Source organism: Melitaea cinxia, chromosome 12, assembly GCF_905220565.1.
Source record: "Melitaea cinxia chromosome 12, ilMelCinx1.1, whole genome shotgun sequence".
NCBI classification, from domain to species: Eukaryota; Metazoa; Arthropoda; class Insecta; order Lepidoptera; family Nymphalidae; genus Melitaea; species Melitaea cinxia.
In genome coordinates, this window is record NC_059405.1 from 7,292,034 (window position 1) to 7,317,127 (window position 25,094).

A 25,094-nucleotide genomic window follows, 5' to 3' on the forward strand; every position below is an offset into this window, starting at 1 on the left:
TTATAAATTAGATAAATATAGATAAATAAAATAAATAAATAACTAAAAAATATCTTTTTGAAATAATTTTTATACCATTTTTGAGACATATTTTCCAAAAGAAAACTAAATTTTTAGCCTCTTTATGTGAGTTGTAAGACCGGAGTCAACAAAAAAGACTCCATAACATTTATTTCAGAGTTTAATCTAAACATCTCATGACCTATTAAATATGTAATAGGAAAATAGTTTTACTTAAAAGAAAAATAAAAGAAATATTTTAATAATACTGTTTAATTGTTGTCAATAAAGGTATAATAATTCTTGGCTGGTACTTTGCTAGCAAATAATCTAAAGTTATCTACGATGGAATGCATTATAGATATTGTTATTTCATTTGATATATGGTCTAGAACAGCAGGTTTCATTAGAAGCATTCGTTCCATCACGTTTCTATCCTCCATAGTATCTGAAAATATAGAAATGAGCTTTTCATTGTATGCTTTCAGTTGATCAAAAAAAGCACTGTCGTTTTCGCCAATGTCACACAGGATAGTGAAGACAGAGAATGATTGGTGTGGTTGAGATTGTAAGCTAAATTTATTATTAAAGACATTTTGTACACTATAAACTATATATGACACTTGCATCAATATTTATGTTCTACTACCCTCATGACTGCATGAAAGAAAGAGTTACGTTTCGTAAGTTTTACTGGAGTCGTGTGGTCTAAAGAACTAGTTTTTTTTTCTTATTTTGATTTTGATTTGAAACGTCGTGGTAGTATTGTGAAAGAATGAATATGACTATCTTTTAAACTTACCTGTCTGCAAAAAGAAAGATGGGGTTCGCGCATTTCGTACAGCGACCCTTTCGGGTCCTATTAAGATGTAATCTTCGTTGTCATAACCTCGTTGACCTGCCCATGTGTATGTCACATTACTTTCAACATCCTCTGAAAATATATAAAATTACGATAAAAATATTTACAAGTCTTCACAAACATTGAATTTTAGTTTCTGAAATAACACAGAAACATGAAATGAACTTAAAAGCGTAGCTAGCGTAGAACTTAAAGCTGTCGTAATATTTCTTTTAAATTACACTACATAATATCAAATTAAAAATGCCCTGTTCTAAATCCTAATTCGAAGTATATTGAACATTAAAACACGCTCTAATCTTTTTTGAAAAATAATAAAAGGTTTGTGTTTATGTAGTGAAAAAGAACGAAAGAAGAGCACGTGCGTTATGTACATACGGGTACAATTCTGTTGACGTCAGGCATAAATAAAGCGTATGTAAACAACCTAATAATGAAATAAAACTATTACACGCGGAAATCTCATAACATAAGTAGATGTATGTAAAATATGGATAAATTTTTGATAATCTTGAAGAAGCTTTTAATCTTGAAAATATTAGAATTCCATAGAAACATGACATCTATATAAATAAATAATAAGTTAATAAATCATGATAATCACAGCAGCCTTTCGCAGTCCACTACTGGACATAGGCCTTCACAAGAGTTCAAACACATGAGTTCACGCCAAAAATGGCGTAAACTCATGTGTTTTGCCCATAGTCACCACGCTGGGCAGGCGGGTTGGTGACCGCAGGGCTGGCTTTGTCGGCCTGTGTATTACAAAGTCAGCAGTTGGATGGTTATCCCGCCATCGGTCGGCTTTTTAACTTCCAAGGTAGTAGTGGAACTGTGTTATCCCTTAGTCGCCTCTTACGACACCCACGGGAAGAGAGGGGGTGGCTATATTCTTTGATGCCATAACCACATAGCATAGTTAATAAATATTGAAAAGTAATTAAACCTCATATTCATTTGTCATAAAAAGCATACTTAATCCAAATACCTTTATTTTTGAATTTAAAACGATATTTTAATATTGAATTTAGTTGTTAACGCGAATTAAGCTTTAAATCAATTTCATGTAACTTATACACTTGCGCTTCAGCCTGTAATATCCTACTGCTAGGCATAGGTCTCTTTCCCTATGTAGGAGAAGGTTTATCTAGGCTTTAGGTCCACCTAACCAACGCGTTCCAACGCGCCCATCGTAATTAGCGGTGAAACAGATAGATGTAGAAAAATAAAACTATTTCAACCAATGTTTTATTTGTAACAGTTGGTACGTAATTGACTGCTATGATTGCTATAAGTAAAAAAAAAAAAACCTACAGATATTGATTGATTGCCGAAATATGATTTTTTAGTAATGGCTTAAAAACGAAATGGTCAAAGGAAAACGAATTATGTCGTTTCTGCGTAGGTTGTTCGCTTGCTATATTTTTAGTTTATTAATAATTACACTATTATCTATTGTAATTACATATTAGGGGTCGTCCAATAATCACGTGATGATTTTGCAACTTTTTAACTCTACCCTCCCCTTTGTGATTTGTGGTGTGGTTTTAGATTACAACCCTCTTCTCCTATATCCATGTAACTTCGTATTTGTGTTATAGGTAACAGCCAGTTGATATAGCTACCTATTTTCAGATCAATAAATTTCGCCCTAAGCGATTATTTCATGTGTTCATTGTAATTCTCCTTTATTGAGACAATCACGTGATGTTTTTAACAACTTTTTAATACCTACCACATACCTACCCGCTCCGATGATTTCGTGAGGTTTTAGACTACCCCCATACCAATAAATCACGCTTATTTTTATTGTGCAAATTAAAATGAAATTTTGAAAAATTAAGCATGGTGATGCAAATATCCAGGCATCAAGCAAGGTGTTTTGTGGTTATTTTTTTTCGCGTTTAACGAAAAATAAATACACGTGATATCTCAATTCATCTTTTCCTTGTGATATTTCGTAATGTTTTTCCAGACTCCTCCCCTAAAGCCTCCCGTGATTAAACGGACGACCCCTTACGGAGAATCCGTTTTTGTATAAAATGACCAGCAGCTTGATACGTATTTTTCAATTTTTTACTAATGACAATAATATTTACCATGTAAAAAACGAGATTAAAAATAAACATTAAATATAATGAAAGAAACAAAATAATAATAATAATGCTACATAGAGAACCAACCAATCAATCAATTAAATGAAATACGAAGATGTTTTTAATTTATTCTATATAGCTTTGTAGACCTTAGCGGAATTTCATCCATTTTATTACATAGGCCCTTCTAATTCAGCTCTCCATGGGAAAAATTAGAAGGGTCAGTTTAAATAATTGTGTGTTGCTCGCAAATGAAAAAAAAAAATAGAATTCAATTACATCGATAAGTAAAACAACGTAGGTTGCCGAAAAATAGTCAAGTAAATGCACCTTATCAAAGATTAGTCATAAAGTCGTTATCAGAACTGGATCAAATTAAAATGGATTACGAGACAAGCACCACCTTTCGATTACAATAAGAAGCATCAAAATCGGTACACCCAGGAAAAAGTTATAAAATAATACAACGTAGCTCGGCGAAAAAATAGTCAAGTAAATTCGGTCATATAATTATATTAATACGCTAAGGTTAAGATGTCTGCCTCTCTTTAAAAAAAAAAAAAAAAACCTAACAATTACTCCACATAAATTATTTACCATTTTGTAGATAACCAGCCGTGTCCGCGACTTCATCCGCGTGGACTTTAACAAAAAAGTTATTTTTCATTTCGCAGACTTATAAAATAGATAAATTTCTTAAATAAAATTAGCCTAACTTACACCTTATTACATCAGCTATCTACCGGTGAAAGTCCCATCAAAATCGGTCTAGCCGTTTCAAATATTAGCCGGAACAAACAGACCGACAGACAGACAAAAATTGTAAAAAAATGTTATTTTGGTATATATACCGTATATTATACATCTTTGGGGGTGTGAGGAATAGGGTGTAAAGTTCCTCATCCACCACTGAAAAGGGAGGATTCTCCGACCAGACGGGTGTTGTGCCTGGTGGCAGACGGGTGTTGTGTCTGGTGGGCTACTGTCCCGACGGTTGTTATCGGGTTCTTGTATTTATTTTCAATCTTCGGATAACTTTATTATCGCGATGTAGAATACGTCAGCTCTTAGTTCGTATGTTGCTCGATAGATGTCGCTACACATCCATATGCATTTAGTAAAATGCGGTTATTTTAATATTATGATAATTGTGTTTGCTGGCAAACGAAAAAAACCGACTTCAATTACATGACATGACAAGAGTACTACAACGTAGGTTGACGAAAAAACTGTCAAGTAAATACGCATTATCAAAGATTACTCCAAAAGTTGTAACCAGATCTCAATGAAATCGAAATGTGACGATATGATAAACATCGGCTTTCGATTAAATTAGAAATCGTCAAAATCGGTAAACCCAGTAAAAAGTTATGAGGATTATGGAGGGTTTCCCTCGATTTCTCTGGGATTCCATCATCAGATCCTGGTTTCCTTACCATGGTACCACACTTAGGATATCTCCTTTTCAACAAAAAAAGAATTATCAAAATCGGTTCATAAACGACGAAGTGATCCCCGAACATATATATATATATATATATATGGTCGAATTGAGTAACCTCCTCCTTTTTTGAAGTCGGTTAAAAAACAGACTCCAATTTTATTTATTTGTACAGATTGCTTGCTCTACCGGCATCTACAACTAAAAAAAATATAATTGCTTTTGTTTTTGTAAATTTATTAATTATTAAAGTTATAGTTATATGTACGGTAAATTTTGTACTTATTTAGTGCGAATTATACGCACGGGTATTGCTAGTTATTATATACATATATCTAACTCAAAAAACCACTTGTCAGACGTTGATTAAATTTAAATGGGACCACATGACAAGCACCATCTTACGGTTAAAAAAAGAATCTACTTATACATTAAAATAAATGCAGTCGAATTTGAGAACCTTTTTCTTCTTCGTCGGTAAAAAAATAAATAAAACTGGTTAAGTAAAAGTTAGACTCTCCTTCGAAGAACCCGTTTAAATATTTAGTAAGTTTTTGGAACTGGGCAGCTTTAGTAGAGCAACAAAAACTGAAAACGGTCGATATTTTATTAGAAAATTTTGTTAAATTTCTCAATTGGGAATATACATAATTTTTTATGTCTTTAATTCATCATTTACATTTTATAATGTAGAAAAAAGTAATCATACAGGCTTGAAAATATAAAAATTACTTTTCAATGTTAAATAAAACATTGAAAACGCTCAAACACCACCAATTAGCGTGGCCTTGGGCTTTGGATGACATCATTGACTTGTTCCAAGTTTGTTTATTCAAAACGTTTCAGTTACTTTATGCACATTTTCACTTAATTGCCTGAAAAAATATTTGGTTTCTTATCCTATTTGGGTTATTACAATAACCTAGGTGCTTACTTAGTATAATCAGACCGTTCCCGTATAACTAATAGTACCTATTATAAAGAGTTTTGTTTGTTTAAATTCGCTAAAATAAGGAACTATTAGTTCATCATTACAGCCTATACAGTCCACTGCTGGACATAGGCCTCCACAAGTTTACGTCAAAAATAACGTGAACTCATGTGTTTTGCCCATAGTCACCACGCTGGGCAGGCGGGTTGGTGACCGCAGTACTGGCTTTGTCGCACCGAAGACGCTGCTGCCCGTCTTCGGCCTGTGTATTTCAAAGCCAGCAGTTGATAGAAGATATCGTATTTTAAAAATAATTGCAATGAATTAATGATCACAAAAAGGAAAAGGTGATTTTATTACATTGTTATATGCAAGAATCCTTACGAATGAAAAACACTTCAACAAGAAGGCAGTTTAGCAGATAATGTAAAATCAAATAAAACTACGTGCTACGTGGTGTCGCGCGCTTGCGTAAGTCGCCCGAATTCAGGTTCAGCCAGGCCGCCCAGGTTCAAATATATTTTAGTACGTGTTTTCATTTTAATAGGTGACGATATGTCAACGGTAAGTATAAGTTTATTCTAGGATCAAGTATTAACTTCACCCTAGAGTTTATTATGCCGTGCTTGTCTGTTTACCTACGGTTTCGTTTACATGCAGAACTAAGGCAAAAAAAAAAATTCATTAAATTTGTATCCTTTTTTTTTACGTGGGGAAAATCCATCATGGATACCCTCCAGCGCGGGGGCGCCAGAGGGTTGTGTCAGACTCCTACTGACTAAAAACCACCACGTGTTAGCAGTCATCCGCCTGGGTGGGGCGAGAGGGGTCGCGCTAGCATTCGCCACCTCGCCTCAGCGGTAGGCCCGGACAAAGCTTCCGGGCCCCGGCATGATGGTGGGGTGGCCTCGGTCACAACAAGGCCACCTCTCAGACGTATGGGGATTAAATTTGTATCCTACTCTAGGTACACAAGTAAAGATTAAAATCAGTTAAAAAAAAAAAAACAAAAAAAAACGTTATTTAAAGATTACGATTTTCTGGAGTAAAGCTAACATAGGTATCGAAAATATAGTACAGGTAGGTACCTATATGTATCAGTAAAGTAAGTTTTTTTGGTGATCTTAAAAAGTTTACTGTATAATGTTAATTGAATTAAAACCACTTAGCAGGAGTATTGCGATACTATAGTTTTTTTTTGTGTTATCCCTTAGTCGTCTCTTACGACAGCCACGGGAAGAGAGGGGGTGGCTATATTCTTTACTGTAGTAGCCACACAGCTTCTTTTAATTGCGACAACGAAATTTTTGTTTATTGAAAATTATGGTGTGGCGCGCGAGTAAATACACTACCACCCATCATCAGCGTCGGTTAAAGCACCGTTAGGCGGCCGACGCTGTACTCGGGCGCGCCTCGCGATTCATCGTACGAGATCGGTTTTCCCTCGCCCGGCAGTCTATTACGGATCACCACGCCGGAAGGCTGCGCGCGCGCTCCACTTTAATTTATCCTTGCGTAAGTGCGTAACTACATTACCAAAATGGAAATCCCCTAAATGATGGAAATATGATAATTATTGATAGTAATAAGGCGTTATGACCTAAGCTTTTTTGTTTACGTAAAAATTCCAATATACTTACTGAGCCATTAAAGTTATAAATATTTTTATCATCTGGTCTCTAAAAATGACAACATCATATAACATGGTTTCTACTTTATGAAACTTAGCGAATGGGCTTTTAAAATTTAAGCGTGTCGTTTTTCTGCTAACATTCGAAGCTTCACACTTTTATAAAATAAAACACGGAATGACCTTAGGGATTCTTTATACACGATGAATATCATTTAAGTACGTCTTACAATAATAACAGTAGTGAAACACGCGGTAAAACCAGTTTAATTCAATTGAACTACTTTTTTTACAGCCGGGGTTAACCGACTAGTACGGATAAAATATAAAACGGCAATATAATCACTGTGGTAGGTTGGTTTTCAAGAATGTCATTGCCACTGGGAAGCCCAATAATAATTCTTGGGTTTTGATACGAGTTTAATAAAAATATAAGTAACTTAATCTTTACTGGTATTTAGTTACAGGACTATATACCTAGCGTTAATATTTTCTAAACAAGTAACTATACTGTACACGTAGTGACGTAGCCAATTTCTGCACATGAAAAATTATATGTAGGTATGTTTGTTTAGGTATCACGCAAAATCTGAAGAAATTGAATGCAGTTTTCAAAGCTGTGATTCTTAAGGTAATAATTGTGTAAGTTTCATCTTAATACAGCTACTAATTAATACTATTATTTTTATAGTAGGTAGCACTACCTACTACTATGCACATATTAATAGCACATCTACTATGTTTGAAGTCGGTGCCAAACCAAATGTAACACTCGCACCTTGAGTGGTTTAGTCTAGAACAAAATAATTTCAAACGTAGTAGGAATTTCACTACAGTAATTTTTACCAGTATTAATTTAAACTGTTTATAATATTATGTTTGGTACCGACTTGAAATATATCAGTAGGTAGTATTATTTACTATACAAATAATAGTATTTTATATGTATTTAGTTTGTTTAAGAATACTTACGTGTTTAAAATTGTATCTCCATTAGTTATTTTTTGATTTTTAGTTTTTGAAGTCGGTTTATTTAAACACAGTTTCTATTTAAAGTTAGATAGTGTAATTTGAGTAAATTGTAAAGGTATGTAAACGTAGTTTTATTATTAAGAATATAAATATTTTTTTACCGAATAATGGCAAATAAAACATTGACTACACAGTATAAAGCAGTTGAACCCAAACAAACCTTGTTTTCTTATACATATTTACGTTTTTCTGTCAATCTTTTGTCCTTAAATTTCCAAGATCTCTTTTAAAGGTTAAGAAAAGTTGCCTTATAAAACTACAAAAGGAAACTGAAGAAATACCGAAAAAAGGATTCTACGACACTTTGTTTGTCTTAAAGTACTTAACAACGATATGGCTTAGATCTGTTTTAGCAAATATTAAACTGACAATAAAAAAAATATTGAGGTAAAATTTAACTTTTAAGGTTTCAGATTTATACTTATCAGAAGTATTATATCATATTGGTAACTTTCTAAGTGTAAAAGCTTTTTTAAGGTTGTACTTATATGATGCATAATGTTTAATACGAAAAAAAAAAATCAGTAAAAACTATTTATATTCATCGGTGGATGAGTTTGAAATGTTAGATCCGTGTAGTTTATTTGTATGTTACGTTTTATTAAATTCTTTTTCTATGTCTAATTAAGTAATATGAGTAACTGATTAAGCGTTTACTTACGTATATCCATTGTCATTCGGGCAAATAAAGGATCCAACCTCGTCGACATCATCATTGTTAGTTCACCGGTGACATGGAGGTCACTAATAAATCGAACTCCATTTTTGCCACCAGGCAAATTAAACCTTAAAAAAATGAAAAGTTATTGATTTTGTCAAAAGCAGTAAAAATTTAGCTTGTTCTCAAAGAAGAACTTAAAATGTTTATTTTACAAATAATTTTCTAAAGGATACACGAAGCACCTTTGCACGTTATTTCGTAATTATGATTATTACTAAAACATATTTTTTAAGTTATAACTTACGACATGACTGCAACATTATGCATGAATCTCGAATGCAAAAAATAATTAAGAATTGATTTTGGAGGTAGTGAGATTTGAACCCAGGGCTTTCAGCATGCAAAGCAGACAATCTCTTACTGAGTTACACCCCCAATAATAGTAATAATTGAAGTTTTACACCAGTTAGTTGAGCAAGTGTTAATGAATGAAAATTTTAATATCGCAATTTAATACAAGTTTTTTTATAAACAACCTAGCAGTCCACGCAACTTCGTCCGCGTAGAATTTAACAAAAAAGTTATTGTTCAGTTCGTAGAATTATAAAATATATAAAATCCTAAAATAAAAGTAGCCTTAGTTACTCCTTATTACATCATCTATCTGTCAGTAAAAGTCCCGCCAAATCGGTCCAACCGTTTCAGAGATTAGCCGAGAAGAGATTAGAAATTTAAATGGAAATGTGTGATAAATATTGGCTTTCGATTAAATTAAAGTCGGTACACCCAGTAAAAAGTTATGCGGATTTTCGAGAGTTTCTCTCGATTTTTCTGGGATCTCATCATCAGATCCTGGTTTCCTTATCATGGTACCAAACTAGGGATATTTTCTTTCCAAGAAAAAAAAAAGAATTATCAAAATCGGTTCATAAACGACGGAGTTATCCCCGAACATACATTAAAAAAAATATATACGGTCGAATTGAGTAACCTCCTCTTTTTTTTTGAAGTCAGTTAATAAAACATAAGGTGGCGGTACGCTAGCTAATTGTTAGTCTAAAAATTTAAGTGTCTTGAACAACAAAAAACAGGCCACATAAGTGCTTACGTACTTTCTTTCTACGAGCTTGGTCCATTTCGCACCTGTTACATTGACGCGCCTCAACAAAAATGACAGTTGCTCGTCAGGCAGAGCGACTGTGAGGCTATTTAATATAACTGGATCAACGGACTTCATCCCCTGGTATTCTGAATCCATGAGGAAGAAAAATGTTCGTAACCCTCGTCGAAGGCATTCGATGCTCTCTGCCCCACATACTGGGAATGGGAGGGCTGTGCTTGTGGCTGATTAACAAATATAACAAGTTATATTAAAAAACAAAACCATTAAGCTTGAACAGGTAGATATTTAAGCAGTAGTTACTGACTTGTTCCAATACGGGTTGACGGATATATTCGCTTTATATCGCATTCAGGTGTACATGATAACAACCGGGAACGACGGCTTAACGTGCTCTCCGAGGCACGGTGGGGAGACCCACAAGGACTGCACAAACACCCAGACCACGGCAAACACCTGTATGGCCAATACAAATGTTTGTCATGTGCGAGGATCGAACCCGCAACCTCCAGCGCAACAGGTACAATCCATGGCTGTAACCGTTGCGCCAACGCGGCGTCATTGGAGCAGCGTGGTGCATTAAGCTCTGATCCTTCTCCTACATGGGGAAAGCCATGCCTATGCCCAGTAGTGGGATATTACAGGCTGAAGCGTACTGACTTATTGGAACAGTTAATAGCTTCTGCATTTAATCTTAGTGTAAGATTAAATTCGTTTATTATGTAGTAGCTGTGAACAGCCGTTTCACCCTCGTTAGTTTGAGCGTCTCCTCCGATAAATGGACTAGATATCCAATACAAAAATAAAATAAAGTAATACTGGAACAAAATGTATGTCATAATATTTCATAGTACATGGATGACCGAGCTTTGCTCAGTTTTTTTTTTGGTAAATCGTGGTTTTTGTAAAGTTTATTTAAATACGAATTACATACTGATTTGGATCTTACCGATATTATAATAATAATAAAAAATGAACTGGTTAGAAATAACCAATCAGAAACAATTGTGTTTGCTCGTAAACGAAAAAAAACCGACTTCAATTACATCGACAAGTAATACAACATAACTAAACGAAAAAGCAGTCAAGTAAATATACGAGTATATATATTATTAAAGAATCACGTTGATATGTAAATAACCAAACGACGGTGTTTATAATCAAAATAAACCAAAAGATATATCCGAAAAATGCTGTACAAAGTCTAGTGACTATTCCACGCGGACGAAGTCGTGGGCACAGCTAGTTATATTAATATACATCATAATATAAGGCGTCTATTTCCGAAAACACAATAATAGCCTATGTTAGGAACACACGACTGTACGTGTACCTATGTATAATAATTAAAAATTAATTATTACTAATTAAATTATTGTTTTTGAGAAGAGTACTCTATCTCATAATAATTATACGTATAACAGACATCTATTTGCATTATGCGCATGTTAGTATCCTGGAGTACATATTTGTATAAGAAGTAAATAAACTTCTAATATATAAGATATTTTTACAATGTAGCTTTAAAGCGTTAACGGTGCTAAAATTTACATATTCTTACTTTTGCAGTGTTTGCTTAGATTAACATCCAAGTTGATATTTTAGGTATCTCCTTTTTAATTTGTGCATTTTATAAAGTTTGAGTGTAAAACTGAAGCTACTACTAGTAGCTATATTAAAACAGAGTTATGTTGGATTTTACTCTCGTGTTTTGAAAAATCTTTCCAAATAATTTGCAACAGCATTTTCATAGAATCGATTTTACTTTGGGAAGTTTGTACCGTCAATAAGGTCACGGCTGATTTTACCTACTGTTTTTTAGCTGCTGCTTTTGAAATATCAATTTCAGACGGGACACAGAGATATATTTTCCCATGCTGCCCATTTTATACCTACCATCAAAAATATTCATTAGTTTTATATTCAGCGTTAAAGATTTACGTACATAAAGATTGTCAATCTGCAGCTAGGTTCCTTATATACTCACTCGTATGTACTTTATAATAATAGTAGTCACGAAATTAGTTGTAGTATGATCAAGTCAATATTTTTCAAAAAAGTATATTGTTGTAAAAGTAAATTGAGACGTCCCGGCTTTAATGAATTGGAAATCTATTAACTGACAGTTTTACTAAGTGCTTTAAAAGGCTCGTGATTTATGTTTTATTTTTTAGAAATAATGAAATTATGAATTTAATTTTATCAAAAACTGCAAAAACGTAACTCCATATCTAATGCAATCGTAGGTCATTAATTATTGTAATTTTAATTAATTTTCATTAATCAAACAGTAAAATTAAGAGAATAACGTCATAATTTCAGTTTTATTACTTTACTGCTTGTAAACTGGTTTCAAGTTTCGTATGTAAGACACATTTGTTTTTGTTTTACGTTACGGTTCGTGTCAGTCACTTTTTAGATTTACTGTTTGAAAATATAATCTTTGTTTTAATTTATGCTGAAGACCGATTCTTATAAATTTACTTATTCTGGGCAGTAAAAATTACGCAAGAAATAGCAAGTAATGCAAGTATATTTTAGGTAATTTTCAATGTACCTAAGTCGTACAATTTTTTTACTTCTTCAAATTGTGTCGCTTGGTTAATCTGTAACAATTTTACTTTCAATGCCATTAGACGCTTACAATAATTTGTAAATTTTAATTTAAAATTTTGCTAGCGTCTGTTAAACGAAACTTTTTTTTCCCAGAACTGTTTTGTTCGTGAAACTAATTAGTTTCAGAGCTGTCAAATGACGAGCTCACTGTCCAATATGGAGAAAAAAAAATTCAACCAGTCTATGCAAGTCCGCATTTTTGTGCGGATAATGTATGACAATGTGATGCTTAGTGTCAAAAAAAAAAAGAAAAAGTGTAAAGGAAACATAAAATTGCCATAGGGAAATTTTGATTGCACCTCACGATAAAACCATTAGGTACGTACGTTAGATTTTGTTGTCCTTAAAACTTTTAGTATTAGTATTATGATATTAATTTATTTTTGTTTTGTCATTGTTTAATAGAAATTGTTAATGTATATTACTTTCTGTTATTTATTAAACAAATCCATACATCTTAAATCCCACACGATACTGTAATGGCTTTGTAGTTTAGTGCTTAATAACGAATGAAATAAATTTATGTTAAAAGTTATACTTTTAATTTTCCTCGCTTGGTTGCATTTGTATAGGTCAATGGGTAATAAAAACATTATAGTTGCTTGTATGTAAACGTTTATTGTAAATATTTCTTATTTTAAGTTCTACTTTGACTTTAATAACTAGCTTTGGCTTATACGAGTCTTAGTAAAAAATTTCAGACTTAGTGTAATTAAAAAAAAAGCTTCGTCCAAAAAAAGTCCAAAGCTGGACATAGGGCTCCTCAAGTTCGCGCCAAAAACGGCGTGAACTCATGTGTTTTGTCCATAGTTACCACGCTGGCATTTTAATAACGATAAGATAAACGTACATAACTATAGCTGTATAAACATAGGTTCGTCGGTCGGTACATCCCTAATTAAGATTATTTTTGTATATTTTATTTTCTGAGCTTTGTTCAATTTTCTACTTATCTATGCAACCATCTTGCAATTAGATGTTCTGTGTTATGAGTTATATTTTTTAAAATAAAAAAGTTTTTACTTGAGTAAGCTAAGCGCTTTTAAATCTTTCATTTACATTTAATGAGAAGAGTGAGCAAGGAACTTTTTTAAAATCATGAATACATTACGCAGTCATTATCAAGTCAATAAAGCTAGCACCACGTAACTAACCCCCTTTTTTACGTGGGGAAAATTCATCATGGTTACCCTCCAGAGCGGGGGCGCCAGAGGGTTATGTCAGACTCCTACTGACTAAAAACCACCACGTGTGAGCAGTCGTCCGCCTGGGTGGGGAGAGATGGGGTCGCACTAGCATTCGCCACCTCGCCCTGGCGGTACAAGGCCACCCCTCAGACGTGTGGGGTCGCGTCTAAACCTAACCCACTCGTTTTTGTAATAAACTAAATATTTTAACTTTACTTATCGGTAAAATCGTTATTGGGCTTCATTATATATGCGAATACCATTGCTTATTTTTTTGTATGTTGCTATTAAATTAAGAGAAATATCGTATTTATAAAGAACTGGGTGATATAAGATTTTCATATCATCAAATTAAAGTTTGATTTGCGGGTACAGCTAGTTTATAACAAGAATTATTATAGTTCATGCATTTCAAATTAAATGAAAATCTGTAGAATGCCTGTCATCTCTTACATCCTGTCCTACTGTGTCCTCCATACTGTCATCTCTTTGGGGTATTTATTTTCAAAGGGTAAAATAGGTAAATACTTTTTTTAATGATACATACAGTATCTACGCTTACGCGCGCTACGCTTTAGCCTGTAATATCCCACTGTTGGGAATAGGCCTCTTTTCCCATATAGGAGAAAGATCAGAGCTTAATCCACCACGCTGCTCTAATGCGGTTAGGCGGATATATTCACCACTATGAGTAACGATCGCTATCAGGTGTACATGATAACAATCGGGACTGACGGCTTAACATACTCTCCGAGGCACGGTGGGGAGACCCACAAGGACTGTACAAACACCCAGACTACGGCAAACATCTGTATGGCCAATACAAATGTTGGACATGTGCGGGGAGCGAGCCCGCAACCGCCAGCCCAACAGTCACAAACCAGTGCATTGACCGTGTCGCCAACGCGTCGTCATAGTATCTTTAAAATCAGTAATCTTTTAAAAATACAAACTTGTATCATTAATGATTTAGGCTAGGCAATGACTCTAATAGTAGGCAGTAAAGCAAGTAAACTAATTATGATACGAGTAATATGTCTAGAGACACGACGCTAATAATGACTAAACACCAAAATTTTGTTTGAATAAAGCTTTTAACTTTACATATTAGTTAGTCAGTAAATTACGCTTTGAGCGCTAAAATATGTAAAATGTTTATGAATGTAAAAATCTAATAATTATTATAATTTTATTAAAATATAGTCTTAATTCAAAATTGCATAATTACGTGTATCCTGTATCCTGTTAAATATTACTAAAGGATCTAGTACGTATGTACTTCAAAATATTACGAAACGTACTTCCGATGATTTACAGTTTATTAGATGTTATTATATATTATCATAATAAAATATTTACTCAGGTCCATTTGTAGCTTTATTAATCCCTGTGAAATGTATTTCCTAATTTATTACGATAAATAATACGAAATATTGAATTTTTAAAAGTCACGTTTTAAGTTGCCGTAACTTTTTGTTTACAACCTTCTATTGTTTTCAATTTTATTGTTCAAATTAGAGATGTTATCTATCACATAAAAAAAATAAAATATTACATGAATTAAAGTATGCTTGTTAAAATATAAGAAACTCAATGAAGTAATAAATTATGAATGACCAATTAAAAAATTCTAAATTGAAGTTATAAATTAATAAAGATAATTATATTAAGATACATATATTTCAATTAATCGCATCACTTAAAAACAACGATAGCACACAAAGTTCCAAAAACGAAAAGTTTTTGTTTGATAAAATTAACGACTGTGTTCCTCGTCTGAGTTCTGAAAAGTATTTCAAAAGATATTGAAATATTTACGCTCGACTTATATTCTTATACATTAGGATATAAAGTAAAATAATTGTGTTTGCTCGCAAACGAAAAAAAAAAAACCGATTTCAATTACATCGACGAGTCGTACGTAGATTAGTACGTCAACGTAGATTGACGAAAAAATAGTCAACTAACAACGCGTTATCAAAGATTACTCAAAAGTAGTTATCAGATCTCAATAAAATTTATATGTGACCACATGACAAACGTCAGCTTTCGATTAAATTAAAAATTATTAAAATCGGTACACCCAGTAAAAAGTTATTGCGGATTTTCAAGAGTTTCCCTTGATTTTTCTGGGATCCCATCATCAGATCCTGGTTTCCTTATCATGATACTAAACTAGGGATATCTTCTTTCCAACAAAAAAGAATTATCAAAATCGGTACATCCAGTAGAAAGTTATGCGGTATAATAAAACGTAGGTCGACGAAAAAAGCGTCAAGTAAAAACGCATTATTAGATATAACTCAAAAAGTAGTTGTTAGATCTCAAATAAATTTAAATGGGACCAATTGACACACACCACCTTCCGATTAAAAAAATTTTAGTCAAAATCGGTCCACACCGTCAAAAGTTCTGAGGTAACATACATAAAAAAAATACAGTCGAATTGAGAACCTCCTCCTTTTTTGGAAGTCGGCTAAAAATAAAAAAATATGGTAAATGTTATTGTAGCTAAGAGTTTGTATTTATGTGAATGCGAATGAAGAGCAGTAAAATCGTATTTACAATGCTAAACTTAAAAGTAAATGTTGTGTAATGTATTATTATAAAGTAGGGTAACATTTTTTGTAGACTAGCAGAATGTGAGAAACTTTAATTAGAGACTCAAGATTTCAACAGTTATGGATTGACTGACACAGTACCTAGCTGTTATTCGACAAACTGTTAGCGTATCTACAAAATTCAAAAATTTCAATGATGATGAAGATTAATTTAACGACACCTAAAAACTTTTCTGTTTTGTCATTTGCGTAAAATCAAAAACGTATTAATTTACGCTTTTGTTTTTATGAGATAATTCTCATACTTGCTTATTAGGCAAACATTTGTATGAGGTTACATCAAATAAACATCATTAAAAAAATATTAATATACATAATTATGTTTTTAGGCTTTATATACTTACGTGGCTCAAAATCTCTAAAATTAATTAACTGACCACCACAATATTGTGTGTAATAAATCACACAAAACGCACAAACAAAAAGTCGTATGCAATTGAGTAACATCTTGCCGATACTAATAAGAAGTCAAGAAAACGGATAGCGGGCGTCCACACCACTTTTATACACACTGACCTTTGTTTTTACAATAAGAAAGAACCAACAGCATCGCTAGTGGGAGGGTTCCGTCAGTACTTATGTGGAAAAAAGATATTATAATTTAGCAACGGCAATCGAAAAAATAACATCATTTGCTTGACATTGAACTTTGTTCCATTTTCGACTGTTGTCGAATCTAATGATTTCAATTAGTACTAATAGTCTTAAAACATTTCAATGGTCTAAGTTAGAGAATAAGTTAGAGGCACTATGTTGTACCTATGTATTATACACTACTATATAAAAATTATAAAAAAGTAAACTATATAATGAACTATATAAAAATAATAGACTAAAATCTCGTTGGAATTTTAATTTAGGAAATTTAAAATTATGTAGTAATCTCTAGCAATCAAATAATCTAGTAATTGATTAATCCGTGAAAGTCAGTATTTTTTATTTTTATTTTTATTTTAAATAAATTTAATTTCTAATGTCAACCTGGTTTGGATATTTAAAAAATGTTACAATCGATTCCTGAAAATGTTTTATTATATTACTGTTACATCAATTTGCTTCACTGATCTCTGAAAACCGGGCGTGTAATCAGTCTATTGCCTAAGTATTCAGGTATGGGCGTGTATTGCACTACACTTGATATCAGTAAGTTGTAATGATAAAGAAATAGTGGGATTATTTACAACAATTAACATAGCTGTAGGTATATAACCCACGAGGGATCTAAGTATATCAAATATTATTTGTGTAAATTTTTTACGAGAGTAAAACATCAAATTGAAATGTCAAAAAAAAAATATTTTGGGCATTTATTTATTAGTTAGATATTTACCCTAATTTTTTAATATTTTACAAACGGTGTCGATAGTAGAGATTGATCCAAGTATAAACACCGGGTTTTTGTAACGAAACAAAAAATAATTTAGCATATTCACTCGTTTACTATTTCGCCATTGAAAAATCGCATTTTCGCACTTTCAATGGTGAAATAGTAAATAAGTGAATAAGCTATTGATAATAAGAAATTTAAAATCTTTTTGATTTTTAATTTTTTGTCAACAATCTGAATTAAAAATTTCTTTAATGCTTTAACGTATAAAACGTTTGTTACAGTATAAATGCTTATTGCCATCTGGAATCAACGATTCCACCTATTTATACATATACTTTAGCAAGATTAAAATTTACAACTAACCTTAAATGTAGTGATGTTCATTTTGTGGGCACAACTTTGAAATAAAAGAATATGAAAAATTAAAATAGCATAAATAGATAATGTGCACGAGTTGTGCCTCTTTCTGTGTAATAACGCCCAACGTAGTAAAATATTTATGTTATTTTTTTTTAGATAGAAAAACCTGTTAATTGTTATTTGATGTATATGTTGATATATAAGCAAAAAAAAAATTGTTGATATGATTATAAAGAGCAGTTTAACAGTAACTTTACTATTTTAGGAAGTTTGATAATTTTTGAGTTAAATTTTAATTTCTTATATATTTTCTATTTCTAATAAAAAATACTGTATGTGACTGATATGTATAATTATTTATTTATCCTCAATGAATATGTTTTCTGCCTCTAGAATAACGTTTAGGTTAACGGGCATTATTTAACATGGTATTTTTAATAACGCCCAAAGACAAAGTTTTTAAAAAGATACTATAAATGCGGAAATTTTAAAGAACTATATTTTCAATCAATATATTTCGGTTCAGAAAAGTATGGTTTGTTTGTTTAACGCATAATTTTTTAAATTTAATGTGTATCTATAGAAAAAAAAAGTTAAGCGTGCGATAATTGTCTGTAGTACCTTATTCTTCATGATAGTTGTTACTGATTATTTACGTTGAGCATACCCATTGATTATTTTGTATAAAAATCCAATTTCATTGATGATATATCAAATTCTGAAACTTATGTTTCTGTTTAAAAAAAAATAAAAAAATAAATTCAACTTATTTTTTGTTATATTTTATTTGGAGTTGTATATTGCTAACCCCCAATTGTATTGTCGAAGCAATTTCTCCTTTTCAACTTGAAGGGAATAGTAAATCCTGTACCAAGCTGGCACTTAAAAAATATCGTTTTCTTGTACAATTGTGATGCTGATAAAAAATTACATTTTAGATCGTTTCTGTATTATTACACAGAGCTCAAATCCTTTAAACAGTGGTGGTAAACGAAACGGTATCTTCTAAATAATATGTTGTTAGATACAGTTATATAACAGCGATATTAAATCGTACGAATAAAATTACAATCGAATTTAATACAGATACTGGTTCTATAAATAATTATACGTTGTAATTTTGTGTGCCATAACAGATTCTTTTGATTATTGATGATGTATAATCACTTGTATTTCTTTTTTGCATGAGATGGTCATTCGTACAGTAAAAGTTTCGACTTTTGAATGAGTTTGAATAGATCTGTAAAGTTCCACTGGTAGGGAAATGCCTTTCTCCAAGTAGTAGAAGGGTCGTAGCATAATCCACAACGCTGCTTCATTACGGGTTGGGTGATAGTTTCTATGTCTTGTCCATAGTAAAATGATCGATAATCTTAGTTTTCTGTGATAGCAACCGAGACTGAGCTATGCGTACTCTACGAGGTACATTGGGGAGATCCACAAGGACATACATAGAGGCGGAATCAAACCCCAACCCGTTTTCATATACGCAACTTAGCTTTTTGTCACAATTAAGGTTACAGTATTAAATAAAATTGATTAAAGATTGCTTTATAACTGTAAAAATAATTTATGTGATAAATTCGGCGGATGATTGTTTTAATAGGAGATTTTATAGACAATTTTAATTAAAATTAATTATTTTATGATACATTTACAATTGAGCAAATTATTCACTCCGAATAACGATAGCTTTATAGCGTTATATTTCAGATTTTATAATTAGTTGTAGGAATAACTATAAGGGTGAGGCTAAACGAGCGTGATTTTGTGAGTTGTAATTCTGCCTAGCAGAAAGTCTGACTCATTTTGAGTCGCCGTGTGGCACGAACTGGACCTTAGTATGAAACCGAATGCAGCAGAAATTACGCGAATGACAACTCACAAAATGACGCTCGTTTGGCCTCACCCTATGCTAAACTTATTGGCCTCAGGATTTAACGGTGATATGATTGAATTTGGCTGCATTTGTAATTGCGAAAAAGGAATCCTAAAAATATATTTAAAAAATCCATTTGATATTTTCCTTTTATCTGTTTTTTTGAGGTGGCTAGGTTTTAAATTAAAACAAACATCATTCTTTTGTACTGTACCTAAATAGATTGTTACTCTAATATGATTAACTGTAGGCGTATATTCGCTTGAAGGACAAGGCTGAAACTAATAAAAAAACGAGTGTGTTTTAAACCACACGACTGAGGTAAAAAAATTTTAGTTGCGCCAAAAATGGCGCGAACTCATGTGTTTTACTCATGGTCACCACGCTGGGCTGTTGATCGCAGGGTTGGCTTTGTCGCACAGATGACGCTGCTGCTGTTTTTGGCCTGTGAATATCAAAGCCAACAGTTGGATGGGTATCCCGCCATCGGTCGGCTTTTAAAGTTCCAAAGTGGAAGTGGGATTGTGTTATCCCTTAGTCGCCTCTTACGACAGCCACGGGAAGAGAAGGGGTGGCTGTATTATTTACTGCCGTAACCACACAGCAGGTCATATATACTCGTTTGTTTATTATTACAGAAGTATAGTCCTTGACAGCATAACCTTAATAATGTTCAAACTTATAATTTAAATTAATTTTGGTCGATTTTCGATCACTGGGCGACCACTAATATCATTTGTTATTTAAATTTATGTACAAACTTTCATCTCCTATTTGACGACACGTTAACATAGCGGTAAAACACTGGTTGTTGCACTGACAGTCGTTGGTTTCATCCCCGCTCATGGTAAGCATTTGTATTGGCCATACTGAGGTTTGCAGTGAGAAATGACACAGAGGTAAATCTTACTGGAGACTTGAGTGTGAGACTTTTACTCATTTATAATTATTATTTCTTTTCCCTAGACTCCCCTTCCCAGACCTTTATTAATTAACTTGATATTAGTATTTTATGAAGTCCATTCTACTTTTACAGTTATAAAATTATAAATAATTATTCATAGCGTGTCATACACACCGATATAGTTGAACAGTTCATTCATGCGTACAAATACTCGTAATTGAAACTTGCAATGTAGAAGTAGCATAGGCGTGGTTGCTTATACCTTTTGTTTTGCAACTTCGTTTTCCTATCTTGGCAATTAAACAAAACGCAATATACTTTGTATCGATACGCGATAAAATGTTACTTTTATAGAAAGAAAAGATACCCTGGTTATAGTTAAAATTAATTAATATTGCTAAAAGATAAATAAAATTTATAAAACCGTAAAAGTCTTTTACAATAATAACTTAGGAACTTGAGGAATATTTTAGATGTTGAATATTACTACTACAAAAAAGCGAAAGTTAATCGAGGTAAGGCTGGTTCAACAATAATCAAATACTGTTTAAAATATTGTAAGTTTTATAAGGTATTATGGTTTAAATAATAAAGATCGTAGTAATATTTTTTTAGATTTATATAAAGTACTAGTAATGTGCATGTCTATATCATCAAGTCTTGTAATATCATGTTTCGTCATTACTATATTCTTCAAAATATTTCTTCTATCATGAATACATAACAATTAGTATTTAAGTACCTACACAAGAAATAATTAGCCTCCTTAAAATTATTAAACACATTTTCAACTCTCTCAATTTTTTTTTTCTTAATGAGTAATGCTCATTGCTTTACTAGGATATACAATGATTGACTATGACAGTGATTATACAGTGATTTACTAAATAGTAAATTTTATATATTATATGTTTTGTGACCATTATTAGTTTATGTCAAAGAGCAGAAAGGCGCTTAAAACAAACACTAATCTTAATATCTAAGGAATTCTTGAAAGTTTTTCGTTTTAATTTAATGCACTTTATCTCCTTTCGCTCAATCTTCCATGTCAAATTTATATATTTGTACTGTTATAAACACGATGGTCAGTCCTGTAATGCAATCAGGACTTGAGATTAAAAGTCGAAATGGAGTTATGTTTCGTGTTTTTTCTTTATTAGCATGAGTGTATTATTCCTTTTTTAATTCGGTATTTTAGGAACCTTGATCCAGATTTAAAATGATTGAGATAAAATATAATTAAATTTTCTTCAAAAAGTTTCTATCACTAACAAAAGTAAGTAGAAAAACTTACGAAAAAAAAACATATAAAAAGTACAGGTTTTTTAATCCGAGGCATACTAGAAGTTCACAGATATTTGTGATAGAGGTCAAGCAGATATTTAACTCACGAATTGAGTGTGCGTAAAAAGTTACCTTCACACTTGTGAAATTATAAAAGACAATATTAATTATTATTTTCCGTACGTGTACATTTCCTTAGTGATAAATAAAATAAAACTATGCTTTAAATAATCATGGTAATAACTGTATTCATTTTTTAAAATTAATGCTAGTTGACCCCGCAAACGTTGTTTTGCCATGAATGCTATTCTCTTAATCCCCCCCCCCTTATAACTTAGTGGTATGAAAAATATATGTTGGCCGATCCTCAGACCTACCCGATATGCACACAATCACTTTAGCTTGTAATATCCCACTACTGGGCCTCTTTCCCCATGCAGGAGAAGGATCAGAGCTTAATCCACCACGCTGCTCCGATGCGGGTTGGCGGATATATTCCCTACTATGAGTAACGATCGCTATCATGTGTACATGATAACAAACCGGGACCGCCGGCTTACGTGCTCTCCGAGGCACGGTGGAGAGACCCATAAGGCCAATACAAATGTTTGTTATGTGCGAGGATCGAACTCGCAACTGCTAGCGCAACAGGCACAATCCATAGCTGTGATGATGTGATGTGTTGCGCCAACGCGGCGTCTATGCACACAAAATTTCATAAAAATCGTCCAGCCGTTTCGGAGGACTATTGTAACTAGCATTGTGACATGAGAATTTTATTTATAAGATTAGTTTTATATCGCTAATCATTAAATTAAAAGTAACAAATATGACTGGTATATAATTTTACAGATACTATTGTTTGATATTGTTGTTTTTGTACATAGATTGATTGTTCGTTGGCGTTACAAAAAAAAGGTTGATAGAAAAAACTTGTAGGTAGGAAAGAAAATTTATAAGTAGACAAACAAAGAATAATGTTGCCGTTTCTAAAATAATGCGTGCTTCAACAACTTAATACTGATTTTTGAAGTAAAACTTCTTTTGAATCGTTGTGATTTGAAACTCAATGATACGATCATGCGTCACAATAAAGAAACACACACATAAATGTATGGGAGAGAACCGGACAGAATAAATTACTCAGTTTTTTATATTCACAGTAAAAAAAACTTGTCTACTTTTTAGAAGATTCACTTCTGCCGTGTGTGAATTGCATATATACCTCTTTACACTTTTTTAATTTATACGTAATTGGAAAACATAGTCAACGGCATATATTATTATATTTCTTTACTGGGATACTTAATATTGCTTTATTTTGTTTCATATGTCAACACTTCTGAAAAAAATATCATATTCGCATAAAATATTCTCTAAAAAAAAGTGTGTCACTTATTTTCAAACAAAATTATTATATAAAAATGTACGGGACACATCGGTCGTAAATATTGTGTATAGCAATGTGTGCACTCGATTTAAAGTAAAAATGCGATACCATTACCGAGCTCGTCGCTGACGCCATCCTGTCATCAGTTCGTCGACTTTAGTCCCTTCCTTTATCATGTTACAAGAGTTATGTCCGTTGATTTAAGAATGTAAATTTATTTAACATATTATTTCAAAAGGATGTTAAAAAACAATGGCATGTTTCCGTAAAAAATATATATAATAAGGTGCCATTCTAATGTGGAATTCCCTTCAAATGTTTCAAACAATTTCAACCCTTCCTCACTCGGCTTACTACCTACTTTCCCTTACACCATTTTAAAATGAAATTCAACCCATATGCATAATTTTTTACTCAAATTCAACAAGCAGGGACGAGAATAATGTGTGTTATTTATTTCGACTATGTTACGAATTTGCTTTAATATTCATTAAACTTTGAAAGACTTTTTTTAACCTTTGGTTTTGTAACTTTCAGTTAATTAAAAAAAAGTGCGTGCGTACAAAGTAAACAAACATGCCAGAAGTAAAACTTCTTTAGACGCATGAGGGTAAAATTTTTACGGATGAAATGCAATAATAATAATAATAGCGTCACGAAGATGTGCAACGTTTTGTTGAACAACAGCGCCACCAAGCGTGTACTATAAAAACTACAAAGGTTAATAGTTAACATTAATATCGATGGTATTATATTGCAAAGTAACTAGATGGTGCTGGAACGGAAATCTAAAGCCTCAATATAAGTAGCTATACCAGTCGGCTCTTATCTATAGCACAAGCATTAAGTTGCTTATATTACGAAAAGAAGACTGTATGTGTAAAAAAAGTACAAAATATAATAAATAAAAGCGATTAATTGCTTAAGACAAATATAGTCTTTAATTTTATTTAAGATTTATATTAAAAAGTGTTACGATATTCAGAGAAAATATTGATTTTTCTTTATTAAAAAGCGGCGAACTATAACGTTAAGGGTTTCGTACATAATATGTATATTTAATAACGTATTTTTTCAAAACGATCTAATATGCTGAAAAAGGGTATTTTATCATTTAGTTTTTTATCATTTACATTAAATTTAATGGCAGATGCCAATAAATGGAATAACAATAACCGCATTGGTGTAGTCTTGCGAATAGTTTCCCAAATCACCGACGGTTTGCGGATTCGATTCTCATTGGATATTTGTCTTTGTACACTGTTCGCCGCGTGCGACGCCGCGTTGCGGGTTCGATCCCGCACATGAAAAACATTTGTATTGGCCATACAGGTTTTTGCCGTGATCTGGGTGTTTGTGCAGTCCTTGTGGGTCTCCCCACTGTGCCTCGGAGAGCACGTTAAGCCGTCGGTCCCGGTTGTTATCATGTACTGGATGAAATATGGCCGGAAGTGAACAATACGGGGCATCTCTGTAACGTAATTGAATCATGAATAATCCAGTTCAAAATCAATGTTTACTTCATTTATTAGTCTTGAACTTAGTACCAACGAGAGATAACTTTCTCTATGTTTACACCTGATAGCGATCGTTATTCATAGTAGAATATATCCGCCAACCCGCATTAGAGCAGCGTGGTGGATTAAGCTCTGATCCTTCTCCTACGTGGGTACTTCTCCTACATGGGGTCTATGCGCATTAGTGGGATATTACAAGCTGAAGCGATTTGTACAAATATTTTTTTCCGGTT

General features: G+C 32.6%; 1 protein-coding gene across 1 annotated transcript; it reads right to left on the bottom strand.

The window, feature by feature from the left end:
- Positions 1-257: 257 nt before the first annotated feature.
- Positions 258-10,461, bottom strand: LOC123658700. The gene is made up of 5 exons (XM_045594050.1): positions 10,434-10,461; positions 9,766-9,997; positions 8,654-8,778; positions 803-934; positions 258-448 (listed from the first exon to the last, which is right to left on the bottom strand). The coding sequence occupies exons 1-5, from the start codon at positions 10,459-10,461 to the stop codon at positions 273-275; spliced, it is 693 nt and encodes a 230-aa protein (XP_045450006.1). The 3' UTR covers positions 258-272.
- Positions 10,462-25,094: the final 14,633 nt, after the last annotated feature.

Excerpts from the sequence above, each read along its gene's own strand:
- LOC123658700 (XM_045594050.1), bottom strand. The coding sequence starts at position 10,461 with ATGCAGAAGCTATTAACTGTTCCAATAA. Across the intron at positions 9,998-10,433 it reads GCTATTAACTGTTCCAATAA|CCACAAGCACAGCCCTCCCA; the intron begins GTCAGTACGCTT and ends TTTGTTAATCAG. Across the intron at positions 449-802 it reads ATCTTTCTTTTTGCAGACAG|ATACTATGGAGGATAGAAAC; the intron begins GTAAGTTTAAAA and ends CTATATTTTCAG.